Below are 24,299 nucleotides of genomic sequence, written 5' to 3' on the forward strand. Positions count from 1 at the left end.
ACTTAATTCCCTTGAGGCAAAATACAGCCAAAATACAGGCAAAATTCTTTGGCAAGTGCCATTGTAAAATGATTCACTTCACCTTCACTTCATGGTGTCATGGCTGATTTGTGTATATTAAAAGTCTATATTTTATGTGATCGTTTATGATACTTGATACTTGGAAAACCTACAGAAAACCTATGCGGCAGTGGTGGCCTATTGAATAAGAAAACTGACCCGTAATAAGAAGGTTGCTGAGTCCCGAGCCACCAAGGCGCAACTGAGGAACCTTGAGAAAGGTACCTTCCCCATACACTGATGTGATGTAGATATTGTGGTGTAGGAATATATGAGACCCCATTTTCAACTTTTTCTGTACATTGCAATATTATACATTGCACAATAACTCAAAATCAGCATAAGAACTCACCTCCTCCTTCATGCCAGTCTCCAGCAGCATCATGACACAGGCCTCAATGGGCAGGGCAATTTCCCGGCCACTACGTTTCAGGTGATCTTCCAGAGCCGTGCCAAATGACGGCTTCTCTGCCCACGAATCTGCGTGGCATATCACCACACAGCAGTGCAGAATCAACATTTTTGTCACATTCAATGCGTAAAACACACACATTATAAAAAGTGATAGCAATATCCAGTATCTTTGCCAACTGTTGAGGTCACACAACAAACTAAAGTGTGACACCTTCAAACACACCACAGTGAAGCACTGCAAATTCATCAGAAATTCATCAAATTCATCAGTCTGTTACTACTGCCATTGGGTCTTTCTGTTAGTGATCAATGCTTTAATAAAATCATTCTTATGCCTCATTTATTAAAATAAATTATAATGAGCTGCAACGATGTTTTTTACCATACAGCTATTAGACCACACCCAAAGAAATGTCATGTGAGTTTAACAAAAAAAAATTTTGCGTGGGAGACCCGGAGTAATAGTGAGAAAATACCTTGCTGAGATCGTATGCTTGGCAGGACACTTTCAATGGAAGCCAGAGAACGTTTGTGGTACTCAGCTTGAGCCTCCAGTAACTGGCAATAAACAACCACATGTCAGTTGTCACCACCATGTCATGCAGTTTGTCTTCTACAATCAGAACGGCGTGCATAATGTCTAAGAGAATTAATGTTCGTTTTCCTTTCTTTATAACCAGTGTGCGCTCACCATGACGTAAACTTGGGCGTAGTCAGCTTCCTTTGATGAGAAATTGTACATTTCTGCTGAAAGCTGATCCTGTAAACCACAGAGGTGCATTAAAGTGTAAGCATGACATCCACCACCTTGTATCCTGGGTACAGTCTGCACATTCCCTTAATTCAGACACTTTCAGAAGCTTCATGAATTTTCAAAATAACTTGCCTTGCATATCTCCACTTTGTTAAGGGCTTCATCCATTTCATCTTTTAAAGAGTCCAGCTTGGCAGCCACGGCTAGGTTTTGTGATTTTGTGGCCTGTATGTACCTGCATTAGAATCGGGAGAGATTATTAAAATGACACATCTCACAATTAATTCCAAAGTTGAATTAAGTGAAGTAATAACAACTCTGCTGCTTTATCCTCACCTGGCTCTTGCAGAGTCGTAGTCCAGGACCAGTTTGGCTAGCTGCTTTCTCAACTTCAGCAAGTTTGGAATGTCCACCTAGAGGGGAGAAAAGAGGAGAAGGTCAGAAAGTGTAACTCTGATGAAACACGGTTTTCTTTTGTCATTCTCGGCTGTTCGTGTAGGTATGTGCTGTTCTTAGCAGTGTATCGTGCATTTCTGTGTAGTGTGGGGGTGTGAACAAATGCATAGAGCTGTGCATAGAGAATAGTTCTATATTTTCAGATAATTTTGAGAGGGATAAAATGACCTCAGCTTGCTGGTTGTGTTTTTGTGTCCTGTCTCTTTTAGGTTGACTTTGTGGAGTTGAAGCCTACAAGCTCCACCTACTATCTGCCTACCACCTACCACCTACCATCACCTATATAGAGACTTCGGATGGTGTTCGGGAGGTCCCCAGGGTCTGCTAGGCCCTTGATCTTTTGGGAGGTTCACAGGGTCCACAGAGATCTGCAAGGAGATCTCATTTGTGTGTCTTGTTGCTTTGTGTGATTTTATGTAACCTAATTGTTAACTTTTGTGCATGTTTGAGTTGTCCCCGCTGGACCGTCCCTTCCTTTAGGCTGTACTGATGTTGGTTAGCTGTGCTGAGTCCGCTGTTTTATTGTACCTGTTAGCTCACTGTAAATAAAAGCACAGTTTGTATGCTTTGTTTGGTTGTGTGTAGGACGTCCTCCTCTCCACACCCTTGTCGTGTTATTTAGACCCCTACACTTAGGAACGTGACACAATGAATGTGCAGCCATACAGGTTCAACCTTACAGCCTGTTTACCATGGTAACCGAGTAGCTAAGATCCGCAGCTTACAAAATTTCACTTTTTTTTTGTTTTCATAAAAGCTCTTCTTAATCAGAACTGCTGCTACCTGCCAGAGGTGAACAGAATCTTCTATAACACAACATATAACACAAAAAACAGTGATGTTTCTGTATCAGTGGGTAGCAGACCCCACCAGCAGGGTGAGGCCATGGGGTGTACTCTGTTAGTAGCGGGGTCACCTCAGCCAGCTGGTTGATGGGTTCCAGAATGTCTCTCTCCAGCTGAACTTCATGCTGGCTCTGCTCGAACGCCAGTTTACTTTCCGCCTCCCCACAAAGCTCCAACATCTTACTGCCAACACATAGAAACCCGCTGAGCATGGCCAAAGCTGGGATTTTTCACCTGACAGCCAGGTGACAAGGGACAAGAGGCTGGCTCCTGTCCAGGACCTACAAAGATGGCGACTTTAACCTGTGGTCAGATATGCTGCACACTCACCCAGTCAGAGACTCATCTCCCAGCTGGCCAGCCCCGTCCTGCATGGCCTGAGACAGCCCTGTCAAAGGCAGCTTTTTCTGAGGGAGGACAAGTGTATCTGTTAACAAACATTATTACAGCACTAAACTCATCCAAATGGCCTGCCGTGAGCTAAATAACGTTGTACTGTTAACATTCTAACTGGTGGAACCCTGACTTTTCACAACGAGCACCACCTCTAAAAATATTCGGCTCCACCTTTATTACAAGCATGAAAAAAAACATATTGTTCTGGTCAATACATGAGGCTATTTTAGTCCTAATACGAAATCTATTAACGATTGACTGTCACCCACTGTCAATACTGCAGTTATTCGGGATATTAAGAATAATAACTGCGCTGCACTTAAATGCACAACAGCTGTGAATATTACAGAACCACAGTTTGAGAACAAAGGTTCTGAATTCCCGAGCCCACTGAGGAGCATAAATGCATTGAACCTGTACGGTATTCTTACGTGCCGCTTCTCCACATCCATTCCTAGATGTCCCTGCAGACAGCTGACCAGCTTTTTGTGTGCATTGTGCGAGACCAGCCGCACAACCTCCAATCGACGTTCAATCTGGCCAAGAAAAAATAAAGTCTCTAATTATTTATGTAGTGAGGATGAGGTGGTACTTCAATAATCCTTCTTATGCAGATCAAATTTCGCTTGGATGTAGCTAAATTGTAATCAGCAGCAGAATATGCTAACAAAACTGTCAAAGGTCCCCTATTTTGCTTTTATATTGATCTTGTCCCAAAATGCTTTATCTCGGTCTCGTTCCAAAATTCAGCCTTGGTGCAGATTTACAGGCCCTTTTAACCAGTCGCACAAAGAGATTTCCAGATCATCATCATCATCATCATCAAATGAGACCGTCAGAAGTCGAGGGGACATCCACACAAATGCTGTCACCAACATCATTCACCAACCACAATGTTTGGCACAAACAGGACGTCTTGTCTGTGTTTTTCCAGAACACATTTGTGCCCATTTTTTACATCCATTCACCGAGCAATCGTTTCCAAGCCGTGACGGTCGGTGGAGATAATGTTCTAGGGGAGGGGTGGGAAATTCTCTGGACGGACAAAGCATGAGAACCTTTCCCATTATGACAACATACAGTGACAAATTCCAGATCCGCTGCTCTCTGAACGGCGAAGCAGGACGGCCAAAGCACGCTTTATACATTTCCATTTCTAGCCACTGCAGGACCATAGACAGGCGAGGGGAACTCGTATTAATGTTAAATAATCTCACAAAGTCAATTTTTCACGACAGGGGACCTTTAAATAAAAACCTTCAGATAATCAAGCACCTCCAACATCATTTTTTAAATGACACAGTCTGAGTCGAGACTGAGGCATCTGGTACGGCCCTTGAACCTGTGTGAGCTGCCGAATGCCTTCATGAAACAACATCCATCAGATCTGCATCTGGGTTCCATCCCCACAGGCCATAAACTGTATCAGAGTACCCTGATTCATGGAGTCCGGCTGGGTGTGCCTTACAGAGTGGCTAGTGTACGTTCCATGTTCCTGTTTATATGTATGTACTATAGATAAAAAAATGAACTACATTTCAGACACAATTTAATGTGCAATGCCCCCAACGCTGTATGAGAACAGTGACACAGCCTCTCTGAAACTGCTTATGTCACGTTTAACAAGAATGTGATCTTGGAACAAAGTTCAGAAAGTTGCCAAGACACCCGCAGCCGTGAGGCCAAGGGTGGCCAAGGGTGGAGCAGACAGCGTGGTCTGGGAGAACCGGCCCTTTTTCCAGGAATGATCTACCACTGTCAGCATCAGAAACAGAATCTGGAACCGCTAGTACATTCAGACAAACCGACCTCCCCTGTTTCATTTTAAACGCGCGCAGCATGTCCTATAAATCACATGCGCTGTGTGTTATATTTTACTGTGTGTGTGTGTGTGTGTGTGTGAGAGAGAGAGCTCAGCATTGCCTATAATTCGAAAGTAAAAGTGGCAAAACTTCACCTGGAGAAGATCTTCACTCAGCACTTCTGTTTTCTCAGCTCTGAAAAAGAGGGAAGAGTAACAACAGCCTTCACACAAAGGAACCTTAACGTGTTACAGCAGCGGAAAGTCCGTATGAAAAAGGGCCAAGCCCACAGATTTCATGTTAAACATGTAATAAGAGTAGATCTAGTACAATGGCAATAAGGGGTGTAGTTATAATAATACAATACAAGAGTGTATTACACTTCAATACATCGATCTGATTTGATCTGATTTGATATGTGTTCTGAATGCTTATTAACAAGCACGTTTTGTGAGAACGGAAGAGAAACACAGCACTTCCTGTCTGACCCATTTCTCCTTGTCGCTATGGCAACGGCAAGGGTAAAGGTCAGAGGGCGGATATCCACGATCATAAATACTGTTGCAGCTGGAAGACGACCTGTTTCATCCTCACGCTTGCTCAATCCACACAAGTCAGAGCCGCAGGTCCAGAGGTGGAATATACCGTGACAAGGGCTGCAGGTGGCCGAGTGGGTGACACACTCTCCTGTGACCCCGAAGGCCACATAGACCCAGGTTCAAATCCCACTTACTACCACTGTGCCCCTGAGCAAGACACTTAACCCTGAGTGTCTCCAGGGGGGGACTGTCCCTGTAACTACTGACTGGTAAATGGTGTAAAATGTGAATCGTGACATAGTGGAACGATTTCAGTGAATTCGTCTGAACGCGCTGCTGTCCTGCTGTCCCTGTTGCTTCTTTTGCACGCTTTTAACCACACGATCGTACTTCAGATGACAGGCGAGCGTGTCACCCTCGCCCTGCACAGGTGACACCTTGTCTTCTGAACCGACCTGTTGAGCCAGAGTCAGTGGCCCATTTTCCCTCAGCCTGGGCCGGTTTATCTCCTCCTTCCTTCTCCGTCCGAGCCGCTGCTTTATAAAAGTGGGTGAGGGTGGATTCTTCCTCAGGCGGATACTTGCCTCCCGACCGTCTGGTTGGCGAGCTGCTTCACCCGGTTGAACTGTTTCTTCATGGTGGCTCGGGTCCCGCTGCCGTCCCGCCGCTGGGTGGAACTTTCCGCCGCCGTGTCGTGCACAAGAGTCGCGGTTCGCGCCGGTCACGTCGTCGCCATTGATGTTCGACGCGGCGAATAAAAAAAAAACAAAGAAAGAAAGAAAGATGGAAAGAAGGAAAGAAGTTAAAAAGAACCGGAAAGAACCCGCGAGAAACGTTCGCCCGGGCGGGCGGGCGGGCGGTAGGAAGTGGAAGTCACTTCCCTGTCTTCATGGCCGGTGACACATGATCCTCCGGATTTAATCTCAACCAGGACGTGGACGTGGACGTGGCGACGGTCTCGGCCCCTCGGCCACCTTCCTGCCTTTTCTCATGTCGCCGCGAGAAAACGCGGCGGATTTGAGGTTTTGTCTGAAATAAATTCAGTTTGGCGAGTTTTCCGTTCGGCGTCGTGTGGTGCTCCCTGTTGGCCACTTCGGAATACAGCGTTCTCCTCTTTATTAATTAGCATTATTATTATTAACAAACCGTTCTTTTTTCAATTTGTTCCTGGTATGGTGGCGCATGGTTCGAATGACGGGTGGTGCTGCACCCCCCCACCCCACGAGAAGGCACAAAATAGCATTTTGGGGGTCTAAACATTTTACTTCTATAAATCCTACAATATGAGGTTATGTATATAGATTTCGGACACTCCAAATGTGGACCGTGCCATTTCTAACCCCCTCGCCACTAGAAGCAGTTTAGCTGGTGGTGGAAATACATTTATACACACACAGTTGACACCAGCATTTTTATCAGTAAGGGAATTTCTAAGTGGGCTATTAGAAATCTTCACAGTTTCCACACAAGGTCCAAAAAAAGCATAGAAAGCCAGGAGATGACCTGAAATCTGGTCGTATGGAGAGTGAAACCCTGCCCCCTATCAGGATTAATTGGTATCAACTACTTTAGTCCTAATTGATGGCTTATAAAGGCTTCTCATTACCCAGGAGGCACACAGGAAAGACTTCATGATGGTAAACGCAAAGAACTCTCCCAAGATCTTCATAATCTTATTCTGATGGGAATGGTTCCACAATGCAGAATGTTCTTGTGGGGTCCATTATTCGAAAATGGAAAGAACATAACTTCACCATAAACCGGACACAATCAGGTGCTCCACGTAAGATCCCTTTCCAAGGAGTCCAAAGACCCCAGTTGTGGCCTAGCGGTTAAGGAAGTGGCCCCGTAATTAGAATGGCGGTTTGAATCTCAAGGGTGATGGTTAAAAGCAGAGGACACATTTTGTAGTGTGCACCGTGTGCTGTGTTGCAGTGCTTCACAATGACAAATCACTTCACTTTCACTTCACGGGCTAGTGGTGGCCTAGCGGTTAAGGAAGTGGCCCCGTAATCAGAAGGTTGGCGGTTCGAAGGTGCCACTGAGCAAAGCACCGTCCCCACACACTGCTCCCCGGGCACCTGTCATGGCTGCCCACTGCTCACTAAGTGTGATGGGTTGAAAGCAGAGGACACATTTGTTGCCTGTACCGTGTGCTGTGCTGTGTATCACAATGACAATCACTTCAGTTTCACTTCACTTTCAAACAGGAGAGTTCTACAAGAGCCAAGAACCACTCTGGCAGAACTTCAGGAAGACCTTGCATCAGCATGTACTGTTGTTTCGAAGAAAACTATAAGCAATGCACTGAACCGTCATGGCATCCATGCATGCTCACCTCGCAAGACTCCATTGCAGAGCAAAAAGCATGTTGAGGCTTGGTTTGCAAACTTTGCAAAACAGAAATTGGAGAAGCCTGTGGATTATTGGGAGACTGTAGTATGGTCAGATGAATGCAAAATGTAACTTTTTGGCAGTCATTCTGCACACCATGTTTTGAGAAGAAATGTCACTGCCCACCACCCCAAGAACCCCCTACCAACATATAAATTTGGGGATGGAACCATCATGGTTTTATACATTCTGTAAAAAAATCTGGTGCCATCTACCAGAAACCTGAAAAAGAGGGTGAACATTTCAGCAAGACAATGATCCCAAATTCAAGGCCAAGGAAACAATGATGTGGTTTCAAAGAAAGAAAATCAAGTTGCTTGAATGGAAAAAAAGTTCAGAAGAGGCCCAAAGAACCTTCAGGATTAAAAGGCCACTTGTGTGGACAAATGGGCCATCATCATTCCTGAACAATGAAGACGACTGATCACTCCATGCAACAGGCTTCTAGAAATGAAGTGTGTTTAATACTTATTCCCAGTGTCATTTCACTTTATTTATTGTGACTCAACTTGTACACTTAAATGTTCTGGTTTATTTGCATGTGTCACGATGGGCTGGACATGGCGAAGAAGGAGGACGCATACCCACAACGTCACTAGACAGGGGTTTAATACATAACTCACAGGACAGGGGAACCATCACCAAATAATGACCAGACGGAGAACAGACATGAGCAGGAAAGCTTTATACAGTTATATAATTATACAACAGGTGAAAACGATCAGGGAACATTACACGAGACGAACATGAAACTCCGGTCCGAACTCCAGACCCGGAGTAACTCCTGCCGGACCAGATCATGACAGTATGAATTCAATATTTGGCTTGATTGATACATCTGCTGAAAATTGTGTTAATAGGCCACACAAAAATCCCTTACTGATAAAAATGCTGATGTGTCAAAAACGTATATTCCCCTGTATATACAGTGGGTACGGAAAGTATTCAGACCCCCGTAAATTTTTCACTCTTTGTTATTTTGCAGCCATTTGCTAAAATCATTGAAGAAAAATTGATCCTCATTAATGCACACACAGCACCCCATATTGACAGAGAAATGCAGAATTGTTGACATTTTTGCAGATTTATTAACAAAGAAGACCCTTGTTGTGAAGCCACTCCTTCATTATTTTAGCTGTGTGTTTAGGGTCATTGTCTTGTTGGAAGGTAAACCTTCAGCCCAGTCTGAGGTCCTGAGCGCATTCATCTTTCCCTCCATTGCAACCAGACGTCCTGTCCCTGCAGCTGCAAAACACCCCACAGCATGATGCTGCCACCACCATGCTTCATTGGAACTGTATTAGACAGGTGATGAGCAGTGCCTGGTTTTCTCCACACATACTGGTTAGAAATAAGACCAAAAGTTCTATCTTGGTCTCATCAAACCAGAGAATCTTTTTTCTCACCATCTTGAAGTCCTTCAGGTGTTTTTTTTTAGCAAACATCTTCCATTTAAGGATTATGGAGGCCACTGTGCTCTTAGGAACATTAAGTGCAGCAGATTTTTTTTTTTGTAACTTTGGCCTTTTAACCTTTTGTATGTAGATGTGTGAAGAATATATGGTGTATGTGCAAGGTTTGCATGTAGATGCGTGAGGAAAGGTGTATGTGCAAGGTTTTCTTCATATATGGCCTAGGGGGCACCTCATGGAAAACATGAATGTTGCAGATGACGTGCTATGTATTTCTTATAAACATGTTATAACCCCTGCTGAGAGCAATTACAATGCGTCACTGCAGACATTCTTGCAGGGTGAGTCCAATCCCTGGAGAGCACAGCATCTTGGGGCAGTGGTGGCCTAGCAGGTAAGGAAGCGGTCTTGTAACCAAAAGGTTATGGGTTAAAATCCTGAACCGCCAGGGTGCCACTGAGGTCCACTTGAGCAAGGTACCATCCCCACACACTTTTCGGTGGCTGTCATGGCGGCCCGTCTGAGCTGCTGGGTTCCCCCAGGTTGTCAGGCAGTTGGTTAACAACCGGTTCTGGGTGGCGACGAAGTTGGTTGATGTGGAGGCTGGTGCCCTGGCTGGCAGTCCTGGGTTGCACCAGCAGGTGGCGATTGATCCGCAGGGCGAGCTGCACCAGCGCTTCAAACGTAGATGGCATGTTCCTACTGACCATCTCGCTGCAGATCCGGGGGGCTAGACATTCATTGTACATGGCTCGGAGGGCGTGGAGGCTCGCAGGGCGATCTGGGAATGGGATTAAGGGTCAGAAGAGCCTCACCGGACCCATCCACCCCATTCCGGCGCTCTGGAAGCACCAGGCTGGGCTCTGGCATGGGAGAGGGATGCTTCGTGCGCCTGACACCCAGAAGGTACCTCATGCAGGCTTTGCGGCAGATTAACCTCCTGAGACAGACACTCAATGACAGTGGGATGCCGAGACACAGTATCGCACAAAGCGGCAAAGTCTACGTGGTTAATGGAAGGCTCAGTCATTCTGTCATGCGCGTACGCGGTGACGAGGTGAAAGAGTGAATTATGGAATGGCACAATCTGCGAGCAAGTCTCAGCATTCCCTGCAACAACCCACCGATGACTGAGCACCGACCAGCTGTCAGACAGTTCCACATTAATAAAAAAATATGTAATATTGTTTATTACAGTTTTAGTTAATGTACCTGCCCTGAAGATATAAAAAGATTTACACACAGACACTTGACATCTCAAACTTCATATTCCAAATATGTTTAATGAATTCTAGTTATTTCATATAGATAAAATTACAGAGAACCATATGTTCTCTGATCAAACATGCTCATAGGCTTGGACTAGGCTTGATCCATAAACAGGGAACTGTTCTAATATGTTTAAGGTGAGAGGTTCAAATAGCAAACATATAGAGTGGTGGGATGTGACAAAATACTACACAACTGTACAACTACAGAAAAGTGCATACAAAGACGCAAACAGTGGCACAAATATATGAATGTAAAACACCGTGAACAAATGGAGAACAGAGAGAAGAAAAAGGAAGAATGAAGGTGTAATTAATGATGGGTTAATTACTCCGAAATAATGAAAATATGGCCAGTTATTTAATCTTAGGCACAAAGTAGCTATTAATATTTAGGAGTATAAATTAAGCAATGGAACATTGTAATTTGCAGATTTATATAGAGATATATAGTTTGTGTGTGTGTGTGTATATATACATATACACACACACACACACAGGGAGAGAGAGAGTTTGTGAAAGGAATTTAATATCCGCTAAAGAAAGCGTTGTGAACTTTGCCTGGAAGACTTCCAGCACTGTTTATTTTTATATTTAATTATAGAGCAGCAGAAGTTAAAGATCGTAGACGGTGTTTGACACAATTGACTGCCCCGCTTTAACACACTGACATTATGTCAAAAGCATGGTGAACATTGTGCGTCATGAGAACAAAATGGAAGGATTTTTTTTATTCATTTGGTAAGCGCCTTCATAACAAATGTTCAGCCAGGATCCTGCAACATTCCAACATTCCAGCAGTACGGGGACACTTCCCAACATCGATTTATCCATTACAAATCGTATTAACGCACCTTAAATCACAGGTTTAGGAATGAGATTTGAAGAATTAGGAAATCTTTTTTTTAATAAAACTCGGATTTAGAAGCAAAACATACATACCAAGTTAATAATAGGCAGAGACTAAATTAAAATAATATTTCAAGTTACTTAGTTTGAATATTTAAATGAAACGTATTGTGTGTGAAAATGTACCAAAAATGAATAAAAATAGGACGAAACGAAAGACAGCTTGACATCTAATTCGTTGGCTGCGCTCCTGCTCCCAAAAAGCGCGTTATTGATTTTCAAGCCGAATTCCGCCTTTTTAGCGAATATAGAATGGAGCTAAAGTGGTTTATTTTTTTTTTTTACATAAATACTAAAAAACGTCGAGTCATAACACAAGAAAAACAGTAACACATCTGGCGATGATCCCACCTCCCAACCTGTCGTGTATATCTGCACTTTATTTCACCACGAAACGCTTCCCATAAAAAGTATTCTAGTTAAAAAATATACTAATACTACTTTTAACAAGTGAGGAAAAACGCTTCTCTGGACCAATACTTTGTGCTTTAATGTTGTTGGGTTTTTTTTTTTTTTTTTTGGATAAAAGTGCTTTTTTAAGAAAGAATGTTAAAGGTCAGTAGAAGATGGACAATTGAAGTTATTATTTCACTCAATCACTAAAAAATATAGCTTTTTGTGTTTGTTTATAGAAAAGGTTTACGTAATTTTAATTAAGTTTATATATTTACACGTCTTTATAGATGTATATTTAATAGAAAACCTTTGTTATTATTATTATTAGTTTTTTTAAGTCATCTCTTTTCTTTAAAGAAGCCTTTGTCGGTGGAGCTCTCTTTAATAGTGACGGTCAGAAAGTTGCTGGTGACATCCGTGACGACGACCTGGTCCACGTCCGTGAAGCTCGGCCGCCACGAGTCCTGCACCTGGACCCGCTGGATCTGGACCTCCAGGCCCGGGCGCCTCGGGTCGAGCGCGAACCGCTGCACCGCGGCCCCGGTGCAGGGGGGCGTGGCCGCGCCGAGGCGGAGGCGGAGTCTGGGCTTGGGGCCGCGCTTCCTCGGCGCGCGCGCGGGGTCGTCGGCGGGGGCGCGCGCGCACTGGCCCCGGTTCACGGCGCTCGGCGGGAAGATGGTGGGCACGACGGCGCGCAGCCCCTCGCGGGCTCTCGGCGTCGCCACGGGCTCGGCCACGGGGAAGGACACGTGGATCCCCCGCGGCAGCTCGCTCCTGATTCCGTACGACTTGGCCTTGGCTTTAGCCTAAAGAGGGGGAAACGGGCATTTTTAACACGCTGGAGTGACAGTGAACCGGACGCGGTGGGCGACATGGTTGACGCGACTCCACCTTCAGCAGGAAAGTCTCCGGTTTCGGGCCCCGCTTCTTCGGCCCGTACAGCTCCCGCTCCCGCTCCCTGCGAATAAAACCCAGTCGTGACCGGCGTGCGGGCGAATTGCTCCTGGGACCACGGACAACCCACCTCTCCTCGAAAGCAGCGAAGAGCCGCTCGTCTAGAATGTTCTCCTCCGGCTCCCAGGTGCTGTACCTGCAGGGCCGAGAAAGCGACACTCAGTCCCGCCCCGCGCGAGGAAGCTAGCGGACCGCCGCATGCTAACGGGCTAGCGGGCCGGGCCGCGACAGAACCCCCGCCGCCCGCCCGCCCGCCCGCCCGCGGCCGAACTCCGCTCAAGGCGGGCAGCGATAAGCAGACCGACAGGCAGCAGCGGCCTGGAGACTCACTTCTGAGACCAGCCCTTCCACTTCACCAGGTACTCCAGCCGCCCCTGCAAACGGGGCAGAGAAGGAGGTGAAGCGGCCGTGGTTTCAAATAAAAAAACAGCCCGCGGAGCGACGCCGCCGCCGCCGTCCTACCCGCCGTATGCGCCGCTTGATGATGGACTCGGCCGCGAAGACGCGCTCCCCGACCGCGGAGAGCTCCATGTTTACTCCGGCCCCGCGCAGACCATAATACTCCCGGCCGAAACGTCACGGCCGTTGCCGGGAGACCCGTAGCTGGCGTAGCCCGCGCTTTGAGGCTATTGGTTTGGTCGCGGTGGAGGCGGAGCTTCGCGACACCTCCGAATTTACTGCTCTTCACCTCACTAAAGAAGCATCAGCAGTATAAGCAATTAAAAGTAAAACTTAGCATTCAGTTCAACACTTTAATCTTTAACGAAATTAGAATGCACGTAAATTAATAAACGCCATCTCGTTAATGTTAAAACGCAGTATTACCTTTAGAGTAAATTACTTGTTGGCAGCAATATTGCTTGCTTACTGTTTAAATTTTTTAAACTTTATCAGGCATTCATCGGACGCCCTCATCGAGAGTGACTGTCACAGGGACAGTCGTCCCCCCCGGAGACACTCGGGGTTAAGTGTCCTGCTCAGGGACACAGTGGTAGTAAGCGGGGTTCGAACCTGGGACTTTGTGTCTTACCCACTAGGCTACTAGCTCTGTTGACTGTAACTTTGTAACATTGTCCTCACATTAAATTCATGACTCAATAATCAGACAATACAAATAATTAGCTTTTGTTTTTTTTTCATAATTCTATAAAAATTGAGAGGCGAGTTTGAGTCTTTCAGCGATTATTGAATGAAAATAAAACACCATTGCTTGGATATGTAAAGTGGTTTAAAATATTTTATCAGTGCGGTCGCTCGATTATTTTATCGTTTTGAAGAAAATGTACTTCTGGTTATAATAGTCTCTATTTTTTAAATAATATACCACATTCATTGTACATTAACGTTTACGATGCAACGAACGATTAATTTGATCAGAGCCGCTGAAGATGAAAAATGATCACATTTCTTGAGCGCCTAAAATCCCAAACGCACAAACGTTGCCTTAAAATAAAATCGAGCTGTGTACTCTTTGTAAAACGTTCCGCTTTTTGTAGAAATGATTCGTAAAAATGTTTTCAGTCCATCTGTCAATATAATAGCTGCACATTCGATGGGGGGCAGCGTGGTTTACAAAGTTCGAACCCTGATCTGGAAAAAAATAATTTAAATCTCCATCGACTCCTGTTGTGACGTTTTAAATGTTAGCACACACACACACACACACACACACACACACACACATATATATATATATATATATATATATAAAATATTACTGATCACCCATCTTTTATTAATAATTTATAAAAGGCTATGGAGAAATTGTTCTGGTCCTTATTCCTTCAAATAATAGTAATTATAATAAAAGCAGCATACACAAAGCCAATAGCTAACAACACAATAATTACAGATGACTGAACAGAGATGAAACACAGCAAAGAGCTTTACTAAGTTATAATAATAATAATAATAATGCAGAGTTCAATATTGTGTAGAGACACATGGTAATTTACCATGCATTTGCTGTTTTTTTATGTGCACCATTCAAACCATTCTTTATAAATTTTTTACCCTTTTTCAATTATGCAGCACTCTCACTGATGCCATAAAAGCAGGTCAAACAAGCAGGGCCTGGAAATTTCAATCACATCAACATTACAATACTTATTTTTTGGTTACTTAAGAAGACATACATTTCCCTGGTCTTGTGCTGTATTGTATGCGTTGACCTGTTTTTCACTTTCAGTCATGCACAAGTCCAAACTTCTAAGAACTGTTTGGTTCCAGTAACTCAACATTTTTCTTTGCTGTTCCTTTAAATAAATTTGGATAAATGTATGATTGTGTCATGAGCATCTGAATGTGATGTAAATTTGAAACACTGCAGCACAGCACAGGGAGGACACACACCGTGAAATTTGTCCTCCGTATTTAACCATCACCCTTGGTGTGCAGTGGGCAGCCATGACAGGCGCCCGGGGAGCAGTGTGTGGGGACGGTGCTTTGCTCAGTGGCACCTTGGCGGCTCGGGATTCGAACCGGCAACCTTCTGATTTCGGGTCACAACTGCCCCATCTGTTTCCAGCATATCATCTAACCACCGCAGGACGGATGATGGCTCATTCCCCACAACCAGAAAGATCCGTCTCCTCTCAGGACAACTCTCTGGTTTTTAATCTCCACAAACCACCAGGACCCTGGACTGGCAGTCATCTGTATTGTATATGAATGAATCGTCCTCTACGGTATACCGTGCAGCTCTTTAATCTTTAAACTGAGTACCAGAAAGGAAACCATCGTGTTGAATGTAGTATTTACATTATGGAACATTGCTCTGGAAATGTCCCACATCATGTAAATTCACTTTCTTGGCAGATCGGTGACACATGTTGACTTCTGAGAGACTCTGTCTTTCTAAAATGCTCTTTTAATACCCACTCATGCCAATGGTGTGCTACTTAATGGACGTTTCCTTACTTTTCCAGCCACTGGCTACCGTTTTCCTAACCTTTGAATTAATAAAATGTCTCACGTTCAGCATAAGGTTTCTATGTCTCAGTTTGTGAGATTTTTTTTTAAATTTACATTTAAATCTATGTTCTTGTTTTGATATAGTGGTCATGTGTAACGTTGTGCAAGTCTTGTATAATCTTCATTCCCCGTCTGGTCCCCTGACTGTCCTGCTGTGGTTTATTAGTCACGTATCTGTTTACTCTCATATCCCATGCCCTGCCCTACCACATATTCACACGTCTGAGGTCCAGATTACGGTAATTCATTCACACCACTGACTGCTTGTGCGAGATATTGCCACACAAAGTCAAAACTGGACCAGCACCCTCCTGCTCCTCTGAGCACTTTACACCACTTTACACTCCCTCAGATCCTCCACAGAAACACCTCAACACAGAGGGCGGATGCAGGCGTCACGAGAGGGGAGCAGTGCTCCCAGATTCCTGACCGCTTCAGGAAAATATTAATAATCCGTAATCAGGGCCGCTTTCAAGGCACTTTGAGGGCCGGCCATTTATAAATTATTCTAATAACTTCATAGTTAGGTCCATATTTATATTTATTTTTTCATTTAGCCCGAAATCAGAACGTCTCAATGGGTTTTGACAAGGCCTACAGTGGACAGACCCCACACCTCAACCCTTTCTGGGTCCACATCCATACTGGAGGAATGTATCGGTATGGACAACCGTTTCATGGTCCGGTGTGGGCAGTTACTTCGTCTCATCAACAATGAAGCAGATTACGGTCCGGAGTTGATTCCAGGTGTGGTGTTTGCATTTGGAATATTTTTGCAGTACAAGGAGCTCACCCTGCAGGTGAAACCGGCCCTAATTCATGAAAACCATCAGAGAAATTGTTTACACTTGGTACCTGCTGAACTTAGAAATTCAAAATGGCGTGGATGGCTGCAGGATGGAAAACCCCCTTCACAGCACCCAGCCAGGTGAAGAATGCTCTCCAGGTGGTAGGCATGTCAATTTCCATCAAAGCCTAAAGAGAAGCAAATACAGAGGGGTCACTGCAAGGTGTAAAACACTCAAGAATACAAATACTAGACGGGGGGGGGGTTCTAAAAAGCCAGCAGAGTTCTGAATCGGCAGTCTTTGAAAGTGAAGTGATTGTCATCGCGAAGCACAGCACACGGCGACACAACGAAATGTGTCATCTGCTTTTGACCATCACCGTCAGTGAGCAGTGAGCAGCTATGACAGGCGGCCGGGGATCAGTATGTGGGGACGGTGCCTTGCTCGGTGGCACCTCAGTGCTAAGTTCGTTATTCGAACTGCCAAACTTTTGATTACAGGTCAATTTCCTTACCTGCTGGACCACCACTGGTGATCCAACCATTAATGATGGGAAGGAAAAAAGTGGGGAGCAAGAACAACTCACGGGACGTGAAGCCTACAACTTCATTGGTAAAAACATGGTGGCTTCCTGTCATACTGCATCACCAGCGTTTACTGGGGATGTGACAGAAGCATGACGGATGTTCAATTCAATACAGATGGACAAAGACCCAAAAACACACAATGAAAGCAACCCAGGAGTTTATTAAAGCAGAGGAATGGAATATTGTCTGATCTCAACCCAACGGAGCAAACATTTCACTTGCTGAAGACTAAACCTCCGACAGAAAGACCCACAAACAAGCAGCATCACAGGCCTGCTGAACACTACAAAGCAGGAAATGAGGTTCGAGGATTCTCTACAAAGTATTAAACGTTTTGTTTTTTAATTATTAATGAGCCCAAATACATTAGAGTCCCTTTTTGTTCAACCCATTGAATTAAAATTAAAGGTGCTCATTTCAACCTTAATGGTTTCAAATTCACCTGTCACTGTGTCACAATAAAAGCCCACATTGTTCCAGAACAAATTGGTGCATTCAATCATACATCTAACAAAAATGCTAAATTGTCCCATAATTCCATTCCGTAAATCAAGCCCTGGTTTGTCTTCAAAAGGCTGATTGCGTGTATGCTAACATGTTGCCTCAAAGTATTGATTAAACAAAATTTTAATTGTTTATTATTTATCCTTTTATTTTTGATCCGCATAATTAGCGTTCATCAAGATTTTCATCAAGGTGGTTCTGTCTGGTGGAAAATTCGATCTGCAGATTTCCAGATGGTCTACACTGAGGCCTCTGAACTTTGTCTTATGGACATTATAATAGCATTTGTACTAACTTCCTTCAAAGCAAGTTCTTTTTTGAGATATATTACATATATTCTCATATATAACATAGATATTCTTATACATAAAAATATATCTACAGGCTTTCGTACTGCATTACTTGGTGAAAAAGTATCCTAATGTATTCTGTGATTGAGACTTCAGAGCAATTCTGAATAATTCACTCTGCCAACAGTCAAAAAGCCAAAATGTAAATGTCCTTCCATCGCTACAAGTGAGTCTCAACCCCCGAACAGCCAACCCTACGTGACACAAATAGATGTGTGAAAGTCACAAAGACTATATAATAAATATGAACATTGCCATATACGGCGCTAAGCACACATCGTACAATAAGCGCAAAAAATTAAAATAAAAAAGCAGCACACATTTTTCACATTCTTTGCACTGGCAAGCACCGGATGGCTAGTCCGAAACGTATTCCTTAAAGGTCACCGTCAGACAGTTTGCAGTGACATCAGTGATGACAATGTTGCCATTGAACGGTTTGAAGTAAGAAGCCGGCTCCCCAGCTTCGCTCAGGAGCTTCTGTCGCTTCTGCTCTGTGGCGCGGGCTGCTGGAGGCCGGGCGCGCTGCTCCGCGTCGGCGAGGCTCAAGTTGATTGGTTGGTCAGGATGGGCGTCCGCCGGATCGTGCTCGGAGCCGTTCCTGGAGTCGGGACCGCCTCCTTGAAGGCCTGTGGGCTTGCTCGGTAGAGCAGAGCCATTAGCCTGAGGGTTCAGCAGCTGGCGTTCGTGGCGTTTCGGGGTCAGGCGTGCCCGGCTGCTATTCAGCTGAACGCTTTCGTCAGGTTGTGCAGGATCCCGTCGCCGAGTAACGTCCTCAGCGAGCAAGACCTTACCGCACGAGTTCCGAACAGGAATCATTCCTCCACTTCCGTCAGTCTGCTCGGCGCGCCGCCGGGTTCCGGAGGAATGCCTGTTTTTTTCTTCGCTCGATGGCACACTGCCGTCAACGTCCTTGCTCATGACTATGATTATTCTGCCATTTTGGTTTTTATTCTTTATTATCTTCATCTTGCTGTTGATCGGGTTGGGGGGAGGCTGCTCCCTGCCGCTGCTGCTGTTGTTGGCATTCGGCTCGTTCATTTCTCGGGCGAAGTTGTTCACCTCCCTCAGGAAGCTCGGGGGACCGTCCTGGACTCGTTTTGGGTGCATGGCTGACGACTCCAGGTCGCGGTCCTGCCTGGAGGCGCTGTGAACGCGCGGCTCTGCTGAGAGTCGGGGTTTGGGCTTGTGGTGCCTTTTACCATTGAGCTGGTAGGCCTGGGGATGGCCTTCAGGGAAGCTTGATCTTCGCGCGAACGAAGGCAGCTGAAAAGGTGAATATGAGAGCATTGTTACTCGGAGTGAAATTTGTCGGGCTTTTGCTGCATTCTGAAGACGAAGTGTGTGAATGAAAAAATGAGTGTCTGTAAAAAGTGGCCAATGAGGTGAAAGTCAGCAGCTACAGGACTTTACTTTTATTATTATTAACTTTACTTACTTTCATCATTAAAAACTGTCACTGTGTCACAATAAAAGCCCACATTGTTCTAGAACAAATTGGTGCACAAAAATGCTAAATTGTCGCATAATTTCATTCTGTAAATCAAGCCCTGGTTTGTCGTCATAAATCCTGATGGCGTGTATGCCAACATGTTGCATCAAAGTATTGATTAAATAGAATAGAAATGATTTATTCTTTATCTTTTTGTTTTTGATCTGCATAATTAGCGTTCATCAAGATTTTGGTGGACTTTGGGTGGTAGTAGCCTAGTGGGTAACACTCTCGACTGTGAACCAGAAGACCCAGGTTCAAATCCCACTTACTACCATTGTGTCCCTGAGCAAGACACTTAACCCTGAGTGTCTCCAGGGGGGACTGTCCCTGTAACTACTGATTGTAAGTCACTCTGGATCAGGGCGTCTGGTAAATGCTGTAAATGTTTTTGCTTTTTATGGGCTGAGAATGAAATTATTTGACCTTCCCACAGAACAGATGTTCCAGGCAGGACATTACGCTCTGGATGAGGGTGTCTGGTAAATGCTGTAAATGTAAATACCTGTAACAGCAGATCTTTCGGCCTGGCACCCCGTTTATGACAGTTCAACAACTGCTCTTGTCTCTCTCTATGAAAAAAAGACGATTGAACACAGAACACAGATTTCACACAGAACCTGAATTTATTACCTGAAAGAAACGAACAAGGAGGACAACACAGCCAGGTATGAGATTAATTCTGCGTTCCGGGCGACAGTCACGTGGGCCACCCACCAAGGACTCTCTGTTTCATCACCTGTTCTCAAAAGCCACCAGAAGCCGTCGGTCCAGAATGTTCTCCTCTGGTTCCCACGTGTTGAACCTACAAACGACATGAATTAAGGTTCCGGGCGACAGTGAACTTTTGCAATAACGGGACCACGGGGACAGCACACCGCTGCAGCGTTCCAGGAAGCCATCTTAGAACTAGAACCCGGGTAAGCCGCAAAGGACGCACGGAACTGCCGCGTTCTCGTGGCGGCCCGTGGGTGTGGGTGTGCGGACGGACTCACTTCGGCGGCCAGCCGGTCCACTTCACCAGGTACTCCGCTCCGCCCTGTTCCGCAACACAACACCCAGCGCGTCAGGAGGAAGCTCGGCGGGGGCGAGAAGAAGGGAGCAGGGCGGCGCGGAGCCGACGCGTTACCTTCCGGACGCGCTTCCTCTCGATGCCCTCCACCGCGAAGACGTGCTCCCCGGCGGCGGGGAGCTCCATGGCCCCCTTCTCCCGCGTCCGCGTCCGCGTCAGGGCCCGCCGGCGGCGCGTGGAGGAGTGCTCGCGCCTCGGCGCGGCGAACGCGCGACGTCACGCGGTGGGCGGGGCCTCCCGCGTCACGTCACGCAGGAATCTGGGGCGCGCTTTTTTACATTTACATCCCGAGCGCCTTACAACCAGTAGTTACGGGGACAGTCCCCCCCTGGAGACACTCAGGGTTAAGTGTCTTGCTCAGGGACACGACGGCAGGAAGTGGGGTTTGAACCTGGGTCTTCTGGTTCATAGGCAAGTGTGTTACGCACTAGGCTACTACCACGGCGCTTCGGCCGAGACATGGCTAGGAGCGTGCTGTGCTGCGGTGGAACCCTCCACGAGTTACATGCGTGAACGGTCCGTGGAATCAGCGGGATAAAGGGGCTCCAGGCGGCAGCAGGCAGCCAATCGCACACCTGCACGCCACGGGCGTGGCTCCCCGTTTTAGGCCGTGTATTAGAGCTCTCTGCTGGTGTCTTGTAGAATCCACTCTCACGCCCGTCTACGCTTCAGTTCATGCTCATAATATCGGCGCTTGCATACGGTACCATACCCACGGAAGCCCTCCTGAAAAGCAGATGGACGTGGCCTTTGACCTTTAGGAGTTCCCTCGTGGTTGAAACAGGGGCCACCCACCTTCCCTCCTAGACTTCTAACAGCCTAATTTGCAACGACTTCATACTTCCTACGTACTCGATCGCCATGCACCGCTATCCTTCACTTGGACGTCATTTAGGTGCTGTGTGAAATTCGAGTTTAAAATAATAAATAAAAAAAAATTATTCACAGAAGTCTGTAGCCTGGTCCTAGGAATATTCAGGAGCCGCTGATTTGATGACCAGAGTTGACTTGCTGGACTGTATACGTGAAGAAGGTCACAAAGGTGCTGAGGCGCTGACCCTTGAACTTGAACTGACCAGCTGCTGCTTTTTGCACTAGTTGCATCTGATGGATTAAGGACTGACCAATTCCAAAGTATAATGAATTACAATAATCCAGTGAACGCGTGTGTTACCTGCTTTGACCTTCGATATAGTCGTTGATTAAAAACTTGTAATGTTTGGGACAGACTCGTGTGACAGAACTAAAAAAGTACATTTGTGCTCATTTTTACATCCAATGGAGGCCATGACGGTCGGTGGAGATAATGTTTTAGGGGAGGGGTGGGAAATTCTCTGGGCAGAAAAAGCATGAGAAACGGGAGGTAACCTTTCCCCTGGTGACAAATTCCAGATCCGACTCTGAATGAGGCAGGCAGAACATATTATAAATATCGCCTTTTCTAGCCACTGCAGGACCATAGACAGGCTAGGGGAACTCGTACTAATGTTAAATAATCTCACAAAGTCAAATTTTAATAATAGGGGACAAATTCTCACATATGTGACATTGACAAACCAGGCTACTTAAAAGGCAAACATGGAACATAGGCAGTGCAAGTACAGCGGTGCATGAGTAACAAGGGTAATGTCAATTATAATATGAAGACTACAAAGAAGACAGCCAGTGCTTAAGCCAGTGAAATGAATGATGAGGGTGGCAAGTAAAAAAATGCTTTAATAGAAATATAATAGAGCTTTGTACTGTACATAAGAGGTAGTGAGTGTGTGTGTGTGTGTGTCAGTCCAGAGTGGAAAACCCTGGAGGGTTCAGTTTTCTGATGGCAGCGAGGGCCCAAATGCCATGGCACCTTTCTCCGGATGGTAGGAGGGTGAAGAGTGCATGTGACTGGTGTGCAGAGTCCTTCACAATGCTGGTGGCTTTCCTGAAGCAGCACGTGTGCTTCCTTTATGGACGGAAGAGAGACTCTGGTGATCTTCTCAGCTGTCCTCTCTACCCGCTGTAGGGTCCTTGCGTCCCGATATGGTGCAATTTCCAAACCAGACAGTGATGCACCTGGTCAGAATGATCTCAATGGTCCCTCTATAAAAAGTGGTGAGGATGCGTGGTGGGAGCTGTGCATCGCTGCACAGTCGTGGGTCATCAGATGCTGTTCCCGATCCAGACAGAGGTGTTGGGACAATTGGCAGTGGGTCAAGGGTGGAGGGCAGCAGGGTCTGCATAAAGTCGAAGGACTTTATGATCTACAAAAAGGAATGAGAGATGTGCAAACCGTGTGGTCAACTACAAGAAAAGTTCGACTTCTGTGATTGCCAGTAAATGTTTTGCCACCAAGTACTAAAGCACATCAAATCTGATTTTATTTATGATAACATGAATGAATTTATAACTACTTTGAAATACATGTTTCTGGAATTTCTGTTATTGTTCTGTCTCAGTCTCAAACAAACTTAACATTGAAATTAGAGACTGCTTTTTTGTTAGTGGGAAAACGTACAAAACCAGCAATTATTTAAAGATGGTAATTGTCCTGCTTAACACATGTGATTCACAGAACAACTCTTATTCATTGTTTATTCACAAACTTTTTTTGTTGCCATGCACACTTATTATTTTGCCTTTTCAAACGTTGCAAATTTTAAACCTCAAGGAGATAATATGGGCGTGGTGGCCCACCACGTGGATGTTTATTTATGGTGTAGTTTTTTGTTTGTTTTCTATGTATACTTACTCATTGTAGTTGTGTGTGAATACACACACACACACACACACACACACACACACACTGCTCCCTGGGCACCTTTCATGGCTGCCCACTGCTCACTAAGGGTGATGGTTAGAAACAAAGGACACATTGTGTCACCGTGTGCTGTGCTTGCTGTGCATCACAATGATAATCACTTCACTTTCAAATACTGTATACAAATATCAAAAGTTGGACAACATGCCTTTTCATTCAATGTTTTTTCTTTATTTTTCTTATTTCCTACATCATAAATGAATAATGTCAACCTCTAAGCTAAAAGGAGCACATATGGAAATATGAAGAAAACAAAAAATGTTTAGACCCTATTGGTTTAATGTTCTAATTGATATCATGGCAAGAACCATTCTAAGTGAAGAGAAACAACGGTCCATCACCATTTTAAGACATAATGGTCAGTCAGTCTGTAAAATTTGAAGAACTTTGAATGTATCCTCAAATGAGGTTGCAAAGACCGTCAAATGCTGTGATGAAACTGGTTTTCATGAGGGCCGCCCCAGGAAAACCAAGAGTCACCTCTGCTGCGGACAATACGTTCACCAGAGTTGTCCATGAGTTGCTTGGGCCAAGAAACACAAGGAATTTTTAGACCAATGGAAATCTGTCATTTGACAGAGTCCAAATTTTTATATTTTTGGATTCACCTGCAGTGTCTTTGTGAGACATGGAAAAGGTGACAAAGCAGCCAACAAGTGCTCAGCACCTCTGGGGAACTCCTTCAAGACAGTTGGAAATCCGTTCCAGGTGACAACCTCATGAGGCTGATTAAAAAATGCAGAAAGTATCCAAAGCTGTCATCGAAGCAGAAGGTAGCTACTGTGAAAAATCAGAAACAACACTGTGACGGTGGCATGAGGACCTATGAGTTGAGAGATATGACTTCTTCAGCACTTCTTCTCAGCAAGCAATTTTCCTCAGAATATCTACCATATTACCCAACTGCCATTCTCGTTCCTCTTTATATATCTGCTCTTTGTACTCTTAATTAAATTGGTTTATGGGACCATCATTGGACATCACAAATGCAATCGATGTAACAGTGGTGGCCTAGCGGTTAAGGAAGTGGCCCCGTAATCAGAAGGTTGCTGGTTCGAATCCCGATCTGCCAAGGTACCACTGAGGTGCCACTGAGCAAAGCACCGTCCCCACACACTGCTCCCCGGGCGCCTG

General features: G+C 45.2%; 2 protein-coding genes across 3 annotated transcripts in view; both read right to left on the reverse strand.

The window, feature by feature from the left end:
* The window catches only part of arhgap17b (Rho GTPase activating protein 17b), a 19,436-nt gene extending 13,062 nt beyond the window's left edge, over nucleotides 1-6,374 (reverse strand). Inside the window, exons 1-10 of one of the 2 annotated variants that reach the window (XM_028985333.1) lie at nucleotides 5,851-6,374; nucleotides 4,883-4,922; nucleotides 3,357-3,461; nucleotides 2,860-2,936; nucleotides 2,601-2,712; nucleotides 1,565-1,641; nucleotides 1,361-1,463; nucleotides 1,166-1,234; nucleotides 951-1,032; nucleotides 413-540 (exon numbers count right to left, since the gene is read on the reverse strand). In XM_028985333.1, coding sequence (XP_028841166.1) covers nucleotides 413-540; nucleotides 951-1,032; nucleotides 1,166-1,234; nucleotides 1,361-1,463; nucleotides 1,565-1,641; nucleotides 2,601-2,712; nucleotides 2,860-2,936; nucleotides 3,357-3,461; nucleotides 4,883-4,922; nucleotides 5,851-5,903 — 846 coding nt within the window. In that variant the 5' untranslated portion in view covers nucleotides 5,904-6,374. The remainder of the gene's footprint in view (nucleotides 1-412; nucleotides 541-950; nucleotides 1,033-1,165; nucleotides 1,235-1,360; nucleotides 1,464-1,564; nucleotides 1,642-2,600; nucleotides 2,713-2,859; nucleotides 2,937-3,356; nucleotides 3,462-4,882; nucleotides 4,923-5,850) is intronic. The other variant, XM_028985334.1, reaches the window with a different exon arrangement.
* Nucleotides 6,375-11,056: 4,682 nt separating this feature from the next.
* Nucleotides 11,057-20,594, reverse strand: cbx8a (chromobox homolog 8a (Pc class homolog, Drosophila)). The gene is made up of 10 exons (XM_028985979.1): nucleotides 20,423-20,594; nucleotides 20,289-20,332; nucleotides 20,033-20,098; nucleotides 19,799-19,865; nucleotides 18,160-19,067; nucleotides 16,189-16,216; nucleotides 13,062-13,160; nucleotides 12,930-12,973; nucleotides 12,537-12,735; nucleotides 11,057-12,451 (listed from the first exon to the last, which is right to left on the reverse strand). Exons 1-10 carry the CDS (start codon nucleotides 20,489-20,491, stop codon nucleotides 11,984-11,986), a joined length of 1,992 nt encoding a protein of 663 aa, XP_028841812.1. The 5' UTR covers nucleotides 20,492-20,594; the 3' UTR covers nucleotides 11,057-11,983.
* Between the last annotated feature and the right edge of the window lie 3,705 nt (nucleotides 20,595-24,299).

This window comes from Denticeps clupeoides, chromosome 7 (genome assembly GCF_900700375.1).
Source record: "Denticeps clupeoides chromosome 7, fDenClu1.1, whole genome shotgun sequence".
NCBI lineage: Eukaryota > Metazoa > Chordata > Actinopteri > Clupeiformes > Denticipitidae > Denticeps > Denticeps clupeoides.